At 38.6% G+C, this 15407-nt stretch overlaps 1 protein-coding gene across 1 annotated transcript in view; it reads left to right on the top strand.

Moving 5' to 3' along the window:
• Positions 1 to 15407, top strand: part of TENM1 (teneurin transmembrane protein 1) — a 383458-nt gene that overhangs the window by 340365 nt on the left and 27686 nt on the right. Inside the window, exons 22-25 of the mRNA XM_029911855.1 lie at positions 4044 to 4410; positions 6115 to 6625; positions 12605 to 12777; positions 14267 to 14502. Coding sequence (XP_029767715.1) covers positions 4044 to 4410; positions 6115 to 6625; positions 12605 to 12777; positions 14267 to 14502 — 1287 coding nt within the window. The remainder of the gene's footprint in view (positions 1 to 4043; positions 4411 to 6114; positions 6626 to 12604; positions 12778 to 14266; positions 14503 to 15407) is intronic.

Below are 15407 nucleotides of genomic sequence, written 5' to 3'. Positions count from 1 at the left end.
AAGGGTTCAAAATCAAAGAACACCCTAAAGTTAGGATGAAAGAGGTCTCTTATGCACAAAAAATTACCACTGAATTCAGTGGGAGTTCTCTATCCTATCTAATATAGCTATGCCAGACAAAAAAATCTGGTAAAGCCAAAATTAAGGTTTCAGGTACATATCTGTGATTTAAGTGCATATCGCCTTTCTAAAATATTTGCATTAAAAATATTTAGAAAGCCAGGCAAGTAGGAGTTAATTCTGACCTTCACCAACAAGGCATTGACTCTAACTCTCAGCAGCAGTAGAGGCAACACAAGAAGTTGCCATCTAAATGCAGAGTCCCACGAAAACTGCATGTTAACATAAATATGCAAAAATGATGACTCTTGGAGCTATCATTTCACCTTGCATTCATTTCCATTGCACAAGGTTGTTAGTCCGCAATGAACTAAAACTGGACTGTCGCCCAACAATTTGGGTGTGTGAGGAATACAGGATTGGACCTTAACTGTTACCTCACCAGCCTACATTTACTTCAGGATAATCCACAGTGCCACATTCATTCAGTTACATTGTTTGAAAGGCAACAGCCCTTCAAATAATAAAAATACCATTTACAGTTGTCTTACTTTTAAGGAGTAAGAAAAATAAATATAAAAGGGGGAAAGATGGTTTATACGGGGTTTTGAAGTACCGCTTCCGATTAAAGAGCATAATATCATGCCTAAACCTCTAACTCTAACTGAAGGGCTTTTATATGAACAGGTTTTTAGTAGCCACGAGGCACAGTCAAATCAAATGGGAATTGGAGTGGTCCTCTGTAATTTGTGTATTAGACTTGGATGAAGCACCAACTGACTGTTTAGTCACAGAGAACTGCCAGAGGGTAATTTGATTGATGGAAAAGAATACAAAGAGGTAGAATAACCAGTGCATTTTCAAGGTATCATTGAATCTAACAAACATGGTGCAGTATTTGCTCAGACGTATCTGAATTCCCCTGATCATGTTAGGAAAAATGAAGATTTTATTAGCTTATTTGGCCAAATTCTGCTGTGATACACCAGTGTGATTCCTCAGTAACTCCATTAGCTTCAGCAGATATTTCAGATTTACATGAAGGTAACAGAGAACAGACATTGACCCTTGGTAACAAAAACTGTACAGGTCTCCCCCAACTAATATTTCATCCGTTTATTTTGATAGACACAAAAAAGCATCCATCAACATATGCCAAATCCTCAGCTGATCTAAATCAACAAACCTCTGTTGAAGTCAATGCAGCTATACTGATTTACTTCAATTGGAGATCTGGCCCCCTAGATTTTAAATGCCTTTGACTTAAATTAAAAATACAGTCACATAAAAACCTATTATTAGCCTAAAATCAGAGAAGCTGATAGTTTGGCTTGAATTTACTAAATTACTAAAATCTGCAAAGTCACAGATAGTTTCTCACAGTGGGAGGAACGCAGTTTAGCCACTGAGCAAAGGCAGCGTGATTCACCCAAGGTGTCTGCTCGCAAAATAAAACCAGCTTCAAGACTTTGCAGATGTTATGGTGGAGCGTCTCCTTTGTCTCACACAAACAAATATAATTATGGTGGAAATAGTTGTTTCAGCCTGAGATTTCCACAACCAGCACATGATCTAGCACAGCCGTGGTTTATCACAGATCATCTCTACACCAAAGCGACCTATGAGGAAGAAGAGGGAAGTAGGTGTTTCTTTTCTGCTACCTTTAATGTGTTCTTTGTTTTTTATAATTGTACAACATCTCTGCAATATGAGTACATTGAAGGCACATTTTATCAGGCCCTCTAAGTCTATTTTTAGGCATTATTTTCTGTTCCTACATAGTTTTGTTCAACTTCACAATGATCCCTCACTTGAAAAGAGGAAACCAGAATGAAGGCTGAAGCCATATATAAATCCAGCCCTAACTCCTGCTGTAGAGAACAGAAAGTCACCAAGAAAATGAAATGAGCACCTCTACAACTGGAATCTGTTTCCAACTGTTTCACCCCATCTATCGTCATTTGGAATGACTCAGCCACCTGCTGCAGTAGAAATCTTGAACCCAGCAACATCAGTCTTAATGCCAGTTATTATGCTATCTAGCAAAAATGGAGTAAAAGAAGGAATCTGATCATCCAGTGAGCTTCCCTAATTCTGCGGTGTAGCCAGTATAACCACCCAGGGCGACACATATTAGTCACATTGCCCTCACTTTATAAAAACATCAATTATCAAACCAGCAACATACTTCTTGGAATGAGCTTATTCAGGAAATATTGAATCTTGAGTAACTGAACAGACTTTTCCTTCAGCGTGGTGCCTCAGCAGATCTCAGACAGGCAGGTATCCTGGGATACCCATACTCTTCACCATATGTCATTCCTTAATGCTGAGTCTTACGTTAGCATCTGCAGTCTCTGAATTCATAGAGGTTTTAATTAGCACAGTGAAAAAATGAAGCACAACAGCAGCAGCAACAAGAACAAAGTAATAGTTGCCACAAAATCTTCTGCATGGAATATGTTACATTTTATCCATTTATTTACTTACTATGTTTTAAATATTTAACCTGCAAAGTTCCGTTCAGATGAAATCATTTCTTTTCTCAGAAACACCAACAGTCAAAACCAGGCTATAATGTAACCTTCATGGCTTTATTGTTATTTGAGCCTTCAGTAGTGAAACTATGGTTCAGCTCCTCCCCTGGCCAGCACTGGGAGGAGGAGCGGGTCTTCTAAAAGCCTGATGACCAGGCCAAGATTCCCAGGAAGAACCACAGTAGGGGACATGTCGCTGTGTTCTTTTGAAACATAGCAGAATGCAGCCCCAGCTAACATGCGGCAGACAGCAGCATGTGAGCTAGATGAATGGGAAAGGTACTGGCTATACCCCCTAGCTGACAGGCCATATTCCCAAGGGTCATGATGCACCAGAAACAATGGCACTGGGGTCATGCCTCTAACACTATTTTGAGCACTATGTTGGAAATCTTGCTTTTGCTGCTGCACTGAAGGAAGAGGTTCCCACTGATCCTTTACCACTCCCTCCCACATAGTACAGGGCAAAATCTAACCATAAGCATATAGATATTACTTAATCCACCACTGAAATATGGTATTCATAAAACAAATACAATCATTACAAGTACTTATGATTAATTAGATACTGTATTGTGTTATGAAGAATTAACTAGCTAATTGTTGGGATGGTAGATAAGGCTTATTAACATTCCTCTCTTAGTAAATAAGCATTGAAAAAATATCCTGTTCCTCTGCTCTGTAGGTTTTCCTCTTGGACTAGCAGTCAGTTAGTGTTATAACACTGACAGTCCCTTGCTAGTTTTTCACTCTGCCAAAGCTCCCTGCAACCTTGAAACAATAACATTCAAACTTGGAAAATTTTCTGGCTGATGTTGCATGACATGAATTGTGTGTGTTTTTATTTGCATGAATGCATATGTATTATTATGTTCCCACCTAAATGGGCTTGTGCAAGTAGTACATTTAAACTTCAGATGATGCTAAGTTATAATAGAAATAAGCATTTCTTCCACATTAATGCTAGAAATGATCCAACCATTTGAAAATGCTTTGCTGAAATTTTTTCAAGAGCCAGACAAACAAGCTTGAAGTTGTCATATAATGGAACACCAATGACATCCAAAGACCACCGGGTGCCCAGATACCATGGTGATGAGCACAGTTTAAAAGCATGTGTATAAATGGGTCCCCTATAGTTATTTAAATGGAGTATATTCCCTAATACTATTTTGAGGGTTGTACCCGTCACTTGCTTCTCTTTTTAAAAAGCAGTAATTACACGTTTTGTGGGTGTTAACTACCACATGAGTTAATCACAATCAACGTTATAATAAAAATGGATAAAGATCAGCTACTCATCGTATTGCAGAAAACATTGCCAATTCATTTTCTTTCTTTCTTTTTTTCTTTTTTTCTTTTTTTGCATCCATCAGAAGACTTTTATGGAAAGTGGTATTGAGGGAGAAAAAAGCCACTTAATCAAATCTAGTCTTCTTTTTGCAGGTGCGGTTAGAGTGGCCAACAGACCTCGCCGTCAACCCTATAGACAACTCATTGTATGTACTGGACAATAACATTGTGCTGCAGATTTCTGAAACTAAGCGTGTGCGAATTATTGCGGGTCGCCCTATTCACTGCCAGGTTCCAGGCATGGATCATTTCTTGGTCAGCAAGGTTGCAGTCCATTCAACCCTGGAATCAGCTAGAGCAATCAGTGTATCTCACAGCGGGACACTGTACATTGCTGAGACAGATGAAAGAAAGATAAACCGCATACAGCAAGTTACAACCAATGGTGAGATCTCCATAATTGCTGGAGCCCCAACAGATTGTGACTGCAAGATTGACCCAAATTGTGACTGTTTCTCAGGTGAGCAGAAGCTAATCATTTCCCTTCCCTATTTTATTGAGAGCCCGTAGTCTTGGTTTGGGTTACAGTATCTGCAAGAACAAAAACTGTTTAGTGGTTCTTTTTCCTTGAGAAGCTAAAAAATTCTGTAACAATTTGGCAAATCTTTTTGAATTCATTTAATTAAGCAGAAAATAAATGTGTATCTTTCCACCGTAGGCACTGAAGGAGCCTCCGGTTGGGCTTTATCTACCCTGTTTTGAAGCAGATCATTACGCACAAATCTAAATTCACTCTGAGCCGACCTTATATGTCAGTTTTGCCTATCCATTTTCAGATATCACCATCCTCCATCAGAGTTTGGGATTTACATTCAGTGCTAATTACTTGGAGTCCACATAGCCCTTTTTATCAAGTGTCCCAAAGTGCTTCACATAGAATGTAAAACCCTATTTTATGCCTCCTCTAAACCTGAACCACAGAGGATGTTAAAAAGTTGCCTCTTGCTGCACATTTTAAGTGGTGTAGCCAGCATCCCTCTGGCACAACACATACTGTGTGTGCCAGTCAACACTTCTGGCAACGCAAACTTGCTCCCTCCTTCACACACCAGAATACTGGGAGCCAAATTATGACTACCTCCTTCGTAAATGCTCTGGGAGAGGAGAATGCACTCATTTATTTCAGGCTTCATCTACCACTCCAATGCAGTCACCTCTGGCAGGAAACATGGTAGCAGTTTAACAGTGCAGAGCAACTCAGCACAACATTTTAGATAAGAAAGCAGAGTTACTATATCTAATTACAGTACTACAGGGGGGAATTGTCGATAGGCTGGCTATAATTACACAGATTGGAATTCGGCCAGGACACTGGAATTAACACCCCTCCTTGGTGCCAGAGGTTCGTTAATGACCAAAAAGCGTTGTTTGCATCTGTGATATGAAGAGAGAAAAATCAAACACCTGTGGGCCACAGGTTTGGTTCACTGACACGTCACACTGCAGTAGTAATGAAAGCACCAAGTACACCTCTAAGTGACATCAGGTTCAAATATAGGGGAGATTGACCGCCGAAGTCTCCACTCCGTATGACCATATTCAACTAGTAAAGGACAACAATGGAGATTCTGCCAGCACTCCTTAGGCTGCAGTGACCCCCTGGCTGAAAAGTCTGGAGGAAGAAATGTGCAGTGCAGTCCAGTCCTGATAGTTGTCAGTGCTGGCTGGGAAGGGGGCATGGTTGATATTTCTCATTGGTTCTGTACTACAGTTTATTACATGCTGGTTGTTGGGTTGGTTTTTTTTTGTTGGTGGTGGTTTTTTTTAATATAAAATAATCTGCACTTGTAATTGTATCCAAATTACTGCTATTTATTTTATGAGTGGATATTTTATTTATGGAATTATTGTACTTTGACTATATGACAGTGGGAAAGAAGTGAGGAGAGACTCTTCAGTTGTAATTATTTTATGCTTTCGCATCTTACAATGTAATAGTTTTCCCAGCAGCAGGCTTTTGGATTTAGCAAAATTGGTGTAACTGAGATAATTGTATCTTATTGTTAATTTTCAGTGATGCTGATTCAGAATTACACCATTTTAGATAATGGATTTTAAATTCATTGAAAAAAAATTGGTTCACTAACTCTTATCAAAGATTCTGGAGGCAGAGTGTGATGTCTCACACTGTGAAAGGGTAAACACAGAGATATTTCTTTTCCAGGTGATGGTGGATATGCCAAAGATGCAAAGCTGAAAGCACCTTCTTCTCTAGCAGTCTCTCCTGATGACACACTGTACATAGCAGATCTTGGCAATATTCGCATCCGTGCAGTCAGTCGAAACAAAGCTCATCTCAGTGACATGAATATTTATGAGATTGCATCCCCAGCAGACCAGGAACTGTATCAGTTTACCACCAATGGGACCCATCTTCACACACTTAATCTGATAACGAGGGACTATATTTACAATTTCACATACAATGGAGAAGGAGACATTGCCACAATCACTAACAGCAATGGGAATTCAGTTCATATTCGCAGAGATGCTAGTGGGTTGCCTCTGTGGCTAGTGGTGCCTGGAGGCCAGGTGTATTGGCTAACAATAAGCAGCAATGGTGTTCTGAAAAAAGTATATGCTCAAAGCTACAGCTTAGCCCTGATGACGTATTCTGGCAACACAGGTCTTCTAGCAACCAAAAGTAATGAGAATGGATGGACAACAGTTTATGAGTAAGTTCCTAATTTTAAACATCTTTTTCTTTACTCTGAAGTCTCATAAAGCATGCTATTTGGAATGAAAATTGTATTTTTTCAAGCCATTTCTAATAATAACAGTTCCAATAACTCGGCACGAGACAAAACATGTAGAGCTGTTGCATAAGCTTATACAATACACAGCAGTATTAAATGTTAAGTGTCAAAGCCTGCTGTATGTGAAAGCACCATACTTAGTACATATTAAGTGTTACAAAAAGTACTTGAAATTATACTTTGTTTGCCCTTTGTTATTTAAAACCAGGGCCGGCTCCAGCATTTCTGCCACAAGGTGCCGCCCCTCTCCCTTGGCCGCCTGCTTGTTAAGCTGGTGCCTGGAGCCGGCCCTGTTTAAAACCCCTGCTATCTGTAAGGTATGTTTGTGACTTTGGTTAGACAGCAGCTGGAGGAACAGAGAGAGAGAGAGCTCAAGTCTAGAAACCAACTGAGGGAATGAGGAGGGTCCATAAAAAACTTTGGAGGGAGACCTTTTTGCATCTTGGATTGCATTTAATTGAGTTGATCAGTGTGGTTGAGACTACAAATAAGAATAGAGGCTGTGGCAGTAGCTTTGTTACTCAGGAAGTTAGCAGAAGGTGGTTGAGCAGGTGAAGATGCAGGTGATGAAATGGAGCAGGTAATTTGCCTTGGGGAAGAAGGGAAGAAGGGAGAAATAGTGTTAGCAGAACACTTGACTTAAACTTGGAGAGAGTGCTGCAAGAGGTAATAAAGTTGGGGATCTTAAAGGAATGAAAGTACAGAGATAGAGAAAGATGGAAAAGTTTCCAACAGTAGGAAAAGAGGATATATAATAACAAGGGAGTCCAGGAGAAAGGCCTGAGGAGTGGTGGATGCTAAATATAAACTTGAAAGGACTTCCAAAGAGCAAGAAAGGCTGGTAAAAGGTGTCAGTCAAGCAGTGGGGATATAGGAGCTATTGAACATTCAGACTAACTGCATGGCATCCCAGAGGGAGGTTGCACCTAAGAAAAGGTTCATGTTTGCTTCAAGGGATGTGTGACAGTTCAGGATTCCTTATTTTTTACCAATTGATTTTAGTGTTGCTGGTTAAGGATACGAAAAGTGATTGATTAACTTATGCATATTAACACTGTGATATTTCAGAGGTGCTAATAGGAAGGAAGGTTAAGGAATGTTTTCTTTATTGGACAGTGTGAAAAGAATGAATTATGGTCCAAGACTAAAAATGGAAATAATCAGATTAGATATAAGCAAAAAATACAGTGAGAATTAGGTAATAGCCAAAACTGCTTAGCAAGATAGTTGAGTCACGATCATTAGAGGGCTCCAGAAATATGTTATATAAAGTCTGAATGGGATTGATGCAGAGAAAAACTGCTGCTCATTGCATAGGCTGTGATTGGATATTTAAGATTTTTTCTCATCCTGGCCTCTATAATTCTGTCATAGACAGATTAAAAGGCTTGGCATAAGCCCACTAAAATGGAGATGTGTACATTTTTGATGGTGTGCCGGAAAACAGTACCATATATGTTCTTCCTAGTCCAACTTTTGATCTCAGGAATTTTACTGATAGAAATTTCAACTATAATGGACTAAAATAATGCTCTCCAAATTAATCCAGAGTGCTCACTGTGTCTCGGGTGCTGTTGTGATAGTGATCTGACAATGTTTTCCCCTATTCTAAGAGCTTTAGTTGTAGATTAAGCATATTTATGTGTTTCATGAATAGTTGAATTCAGTGATCTACAACAATGTGTATTATATTTCATTTTTAACTTCTTTGTCCCATTTCAATACATTAGGACTATGGGATCAGGATCTAAGCCATTGGTCAATCACTTTTTCAAAAAGATTTCATAATAGTTCCAGGTCATGTCTATTACTTCTTAAAATAATTACCAGGGCTTTATCTTTCATTTGAGTAGCGGATAACCTTTCAAGAGCGATTATTTTTAAGTATGTGTCTCTTGGCAGGTTTCATTGGCTATTTTTACCCCATTCCACTGAAATGTATACAGGACATTCGGTTCAAAATACTTTAATGGAATTATTGCCTAAGTCTGTTGCTCTCTGGCAAGTCATTTGTTCAAGCATAACTCAAGCTTTATGGTAACATTATTTCTGAAGAGTTCAGTCTTCTCATAAGTGCTCCCCGTTGGATGTAAGACAGACTTCGTCACTTGGAGACACCTGTGTCTTGACGGGGTATAACATTGTCTGACAACAAGAAATTCAAAAGAGCACATTCTAAATGAATATGACATGTATGACTAGCATTGGGAAGTTTTGCTAAATTAAACATTTCTTCACACTTTCATTGTTTCAACTCCAGGTGATGTAACTTACTGTCATCACTCATTCTAGAATATGATTTCACTGTGGTGAAAAGGGGAAGAGAGGAGAAGCCATCTATTTGTTATTCTCTCACTCTATTTTTTTTCTCTACGATCATCCAGTGGAATTTACTTATTCCCATTACAAAATAAGAAGGAGATAAAAAATAAATGCAATACTGCCATAAATATTTTTGTCAAATATTTTAAGTCATCCTTCTAAGTATGACTAATGTGTCTATCAATGATTCACCTGTAATAATTATATGTGTTCCAGGTGAAACATTAGACCACTTATAATTTGTGTTTCCAATGGGGTACAGTATTAGGGTCCTACCCTGCAAACCCTTATGGCCAGGAGTAATAGTAAAAATACCGAACAGCCCCATTGATTTCAATGACTACTTGTAACTTCCAGTGGTGTTTACATTAGAGCCCAAATGCTTTTCTTCCAAGAATAATTACTACTGCTGTGAATAATCCCATGACAGATGAAATATAACATACACATTTACAGTCAGTGGGACAACGCACAGTAATTAGCACTATAGTTGATAGCACAGGATGGAATCGAGCCCTCCTTCTCGGAGGGGTTTACAAGATAAGATAGTCCCTGTTTATTGTTTACTCAGACAGTATTTTCCAGATAGGTCAGGATATTTTCCGCATTCCAAGCACCTTGATTTTCACTTTGAAAATTAGATGTTTTGAAAGGGTTAGATACATCTGAATTGCTGCTGAATCCTGCATAAAGATAGGGTTGAGGACAGGAGAATTAATATATGAACAACTTTCAAATGAAATTGCTTGAAATCGTGTTTCCTTTTTAAACCAGATTTGCATTCAAATCTAAAAGTTCAAACCACGACACTGTCAAGCTGAAATAGGGATGAGTTTGTTTAACAACATGTATCATACATACATTGGAATACGAGCAAAGATAATGAATAGTTCAGAACATCTACCTGTATGTCAGTTTCCCTCTCTGAGAAAAATTATGAAGAGGGAGGAAAACCACCTACAAAAGCACTTGTCACCCATCTACTATTATCTGATTAAATGGAAGTGCTGAAAGAGTGCTTGCATAAAATTGCAGCTAATGTACAATTTTCAGTCATCTTTTTTTTTAATATTGTATCATTAAAGCCATGAAAGGGGAGAGATTTTTGTTAGGGGCCTCAGTTAAAAACTAGGACAAAAAAACCCACATATCAGAAAAGGTTCCCTTTAAACCATTTTATTTGTTTATTCTTATCCTTAACTATATACAGTATATAGAAATGAAAATGAGCTTTGAATGTACATGCTCCATTCTGCATCTCATTCATTGGTGAGCACTTCCTCATGTGAGTAGTTCCACTGAAATCAGTGGGATTACTTGCAAGATTAAATGGTCACTGACCTGAGTGAGGGTTGTGTAACTGAGTCCTAAATTAACATTAATAGGTCCTGATTCTGACACTCTTACCGTATTGTGGTCTGCAATGATTCCCATTGATCCCAAGTATGGTACTCATGGTACCTTACTACTCATCATGAATAATGGTGGCAGAATCTGGTCTTCAGGAGTTTTTTAGGAGGGGACTGAAAAGATCTCCTTATGGCCAGATTGTGGAATCTTTACTCAGATTGGTGAACTCTCACTTATGTGAGTAGTTCCATTAACTTCAGTGAGACTACTCACGTGGATACATGTTCATCAGTGCAATGGTTCTGCAATCTGGCCCTTATTGATAAATGTATAATCATTCATGTCCACATCTACACTGACCCTGAGTAGCATATTTTCCTCTAGTCCCATTTTCATCAGCACAGCTGCGTAGGGAGTTATGTATACCATCATATGCCATCATTAAGGTGGCAGAATCAGACCCTACATTTTATTCTCAAATGAGTTCCAATAAAGGGGCAATAAAAAATAGGCAATCTGAATGCTCCAGCTAGCCTCTCGCATCTGTTCCATCAGGCAGGAAATGAAATATGATTGACCAACTTTAATGGAGAGTTTTCTAATGATGAACAATAGTGATTTGAATTAGTCAGGTTAACCAGCAGCTGTGGAAGCTGGTCGATTTCCATACAACCAGTATGGGGGGTGGAATGTATGTAAGTGTTCATAATATATATGAGTGTAGTAGAAAAACAGAGAGAGATAACTATAATATTTCTAGCATTTGATGAATTAATTTGGCAAAAAAGCAAGTTGTTCAGCAGTTATGTCTGAAACATGTTTTCATCTGAAAAGAACATCTGCTGTATTTTTCTCTTCTTTCTTTTTATGGGGAATCCAAACTTCTTCCCTCATTTTATGCACAAATACTTCTAGGGCCACATGGACACTGGCTAATTTAGTCTTTTGTACTACAGCAATGCTGCCAGCACATTAAACAAAGACCATGGCCAGATCGCTGCTGTAAAATGGAATGGCTCCATTGAAGTCAATGGAACTACACCATTTGACACACTAGCAGAGATCTGGCCTCATAGTGTTTTGTAGATATGGGGAGAAAGACTTTAAAATATTATAATCTAACTATTCAGAAATATGCCTTTACTCACATGACTAGTCCTAACTCAAGTAAGTAGACCTGTAATTTCAATGTGTCCACTTGGATGGGTCAGAAGTATTCACATCAGTGGGAGCTATAAGTCCGGGCCTTATTATGTAACAACTTGTAGTGATGGAATATGAATTCATTTTAATTTTGAAAAAAAATCACATTTTCTTAAGTAGTAACAATATTAATAAAACCACAAAAGAGAGCCTTGAAAGAGACCAGTTTAATTGAGATCTCGGGTCAGCCCTGATTTACTACTGTCCAGAAGGTCACCTCGGTTAAGAGTACAAACATATTTGTAGATGTTGTTCCAGGTCTGTGTATTATTCGCTTTTTCATAATGTGGGCTGATTTGAATATACATAATGTTCCCTGAAATAAAATAATTCACTCAGCACTTATGAAATATGGGTTATCTAAAATGTTTAGGTCCAGTTACTACTGCCCTGTGTCATGCTGAGTAGTTCTTACTCAAGAAATCCCATGGGAAATACTCATCTAAGTAAGTACCAAGCAGGCAACATAACCATTACGAATTGGATCCTATGTATTTACTTATAACTGTAGGGGTTTTTTTAATTTTTCATCATACATATTAAATATTTAAAATTAAGCAACAAAATATTATGTTTGTATTTTGCAGTATCTAAGAACTAGGATTAATTTGATTCAAATATTAGAAAATGCCATTGTTAGTTATCTGAATGCAGAGTGACCTCTAGTGGCAGCTTTGCTATATCACATCAAAGTAAATTTAAATCACCACGGATTGTATATATTGCAATTTAACGTGATACAGGTGATTCAGACACTGGTTTTACACTAAAGTGATCTATTACCTATTTTATCCAGAAGTACTAAAAAATATAGCTCAAATCAGAGATAAAGAATTCAAAAGTAGAAGAATTAACACAACGTTTAACAATTAATTAAAGTAAACAATTTCCCTTTTTATTTATTGTGCAGTGTTGGCAGTCAGCATTATTTAAACTTGCACCATATTTGCTCGTAGGAGCACATACAAATTTATATTGACCCTCTCCAAAGTTCTGTAACATTTGAATCTTCTGTTTTCTCAGGTATGACCTTGAAGGCCACCTGACTAATGCAACGTTTCCAACTGGTGAGGTCAGCAGTTTCCACAGTGATGTTGAAAAACTAACAAGAGTAGAACTTGAATCTTCAAACAGAGAAAATGTGATCACAGCTACAAACTTCTCAGCTACCTCTACTATATACACTTTAAAACAAGGTATTTAAAGCATCTCTGTTTCTTTCATCATAGTTATTAAATTTGAAACTATAGCTACTTGCATTTTTATCAGTTTGCCAAAAAAAATCACCTTACTTTGTCTGATTGTTTCCTCCCGACTTCAACACAAATTTCTAGTTCCTGTTTTATTATACTACCCAAGTAACTACTAGAAATGGACCATTGGTGGGTGTACTTCCAACTATGAGTGTATTCAGGGGTCAATGGGTTCACTCTGTTTTTTGAAACCTCTGCTATCTCTAGGCTTTATGAGTAACACCATTTAGTATCTCAATATCAGAGAGGTAAGAATTGCCTTTAATGCAGTTAGTTTTGTCATTCTAAGAAATACCACGCAAAGATTGACTTGCCATATTGACACTGTAACATGGAAATGCTGTCAGTGGCTGATGTGGGGAATTCATTCCTGGCAATGCCACCTTCTAGCAGTGGTTCTTATAGGAATGACAACAAAATATGACCCATATCAGCTGCTGAGTGCATGTAGGTAGGTCATGAATACCCAGATTCTGAATAGACAGGTGCTCAAGCTATTGCAGCTACACTCTATTTTTAGTGTGCAAGCTCAATAAAAGCTAGCATATGTATGTCTCATTGAGCTGGAAATTACACCTTCCAGCTCCAGGGTAGATGTTCCCTGAGAGGTGCAGCACAGAATTCAAAGCCTGGAGAAGGAAGACTTAAGGTGGCTTTAAACCACCTTAGCATTGTCCCAATCCAGGGCTGCTCCGAGGCCTTCAGCATAATTTTAACTATGAAGCCTATCTGAGCCTATGGCAGCTTCCATTGGGTGCCCTGTGGGCTGCAGCACTGCCTAGATTCTTCACAGCATTTCATGTTCTGGTCTCACCACTAACACATCCCTTCCTGCCACCAGCTGCACCCCGACATGCTCCCTATGCCAGGGCTTGTGGAGGGGGTCCTCAGAAGGCAGCCTTATCACTGATTTCCACAGCACCTGCGCCAGGGAAATCCTCCCACAACCAGAAATAGGGCTTTTCAGCCCTTTTATATGGCGTAAAGAGGACAGAGTCGGGGGAGAGGTTCTTATCCTAGATAGTTGAAAAAATAATTGTCAGACTCAACCTCAATTCTTTGTTAAGTTCATTTAAGGGTTATGCTTTACTATATTAGTGGCATATTGATCCCAAAAGACTAATCATCAGCATACTGTCAGAGTGGCCAAAAAGCCAACCTGATGAATTCACTTTTTTAAAAGCCTATGATCTGAAGGCAGATGACCTTTATTCAGGATGTAGGATGCCTCCAATATGAAAATAATAAGGCCTACATTTACTGAAAATTTGTTTACATATCTGAAGACCTGCAGCCTCCAGGTTACAAATGTATACCAAAGTTGGTATATATACAGCTGCCTATAAACCATGGACAAACATACCCTTGCACATCTAACATTTGTTTCATAAAGCTGGAGAACTGAACTTTTCCCATCTTGTTTTATTGACAGACAACACGCAGAATATCTATCGGGTCAGCCCGGATGGTTCACTGAGGGTCACATTTGCCAGCGGAATGGAGATCACTCTAAACACAGAGCCCCACATTCTAGCAGGCGTTGTTAACCCCACTTTGGGAAAGTGCAATATCTCATTACCTGGAGAGCATAATTCAAACCTCATAGAATGGAGGCAAAGGAAGGAGCAGACCAAAGGCAATATCTCAGCATTTGAGAGAAGGTTACGGGTAAGGAGTCCTCTTTTGTAAAGTGTGCAGCATTTCTTTTGAAGACAACTGAATTAAATCTTGTTGAAATTTATTTCTTTATAAAAATCGTTATGAAGAGTATATTTTAGAGCTAGGCCTTAACCACAGATTTCAAACACAAATGGTTTCTCCCAAGTTCACGGGGATTCTGATCCGTTGTTTTTTAATTTTAGTTATTAAACTTGACCTCCAGATATAATTGTGTTTTTTTTTTTCTTTTCAACTACGGGTTAAATTATGACTTGTGGCAAAAGCCCAGGGCAAGGGGCAATGTGTAGTTACTCTGCCCCCGTAGCAGATTGTGAGTCTTTGCGTTCTGACTTCCCTTCTTGTTCTGGCTGGAGGTAATCAGTGCTGTACCTGGGGCAGATTACTTCCAATGGTGCACTGCTGAACTCTACTTGCCAGTACATCCCAGTACATCTGGCAGAAGGGGGGAGATTAAGACAAGTCAAAGCTATGCTTCTGTGGTGCTGTTCTCTCTCTCTCTCCTTGTGGTATCGACGACACAACTTGCATCCCTCATTCCCCTGCACGAGTGCATTAGCCAGGTCACAATCTGGTCCTAATAAACAATCATTTTTAACATTACATCCTTGGTTTGTGTTTTCCTTCCTGAGAATTCACAGATGATAATGACAGATGGTCACATTCAGCATTTGATTAACAGTAAGACCCAAAGCAACCGTTAACTTGTTTAAAAAAAAAAAAGGTGCTTTAAGAAATCAGTTATATTTTTAACACAAACACTGCTTGAAACACCTGTAAAATGAGTGGGAATATTTAATATTCAAAGTAATGATTAGCAACAATGGGGTGCATAGGTATGTATTATCTTAGATTATGCCAATTTAAACTGTGAATGTATGCAATCAAATATTTCA

The sequence above is a fragment of the Terrapene carolina genome, unplaced genomic scaffold (assembly GCF_002925995.2).
Source record: "Terrapene carolina triunguis isolate 2854851 unplaced genomic scaffold, T_m_triunguis-2.0 Scaffold131, whole genome shotgun sequence".
Classification (NCBI taxonomy): Eukaryota; Metazoa; Chordata; order Testudines; family Emydidae; genus Terrapene; species Terrapene triunguis.
This window is presented reverse-complemented; position numbering and strand designations above follow the sequence as displayed.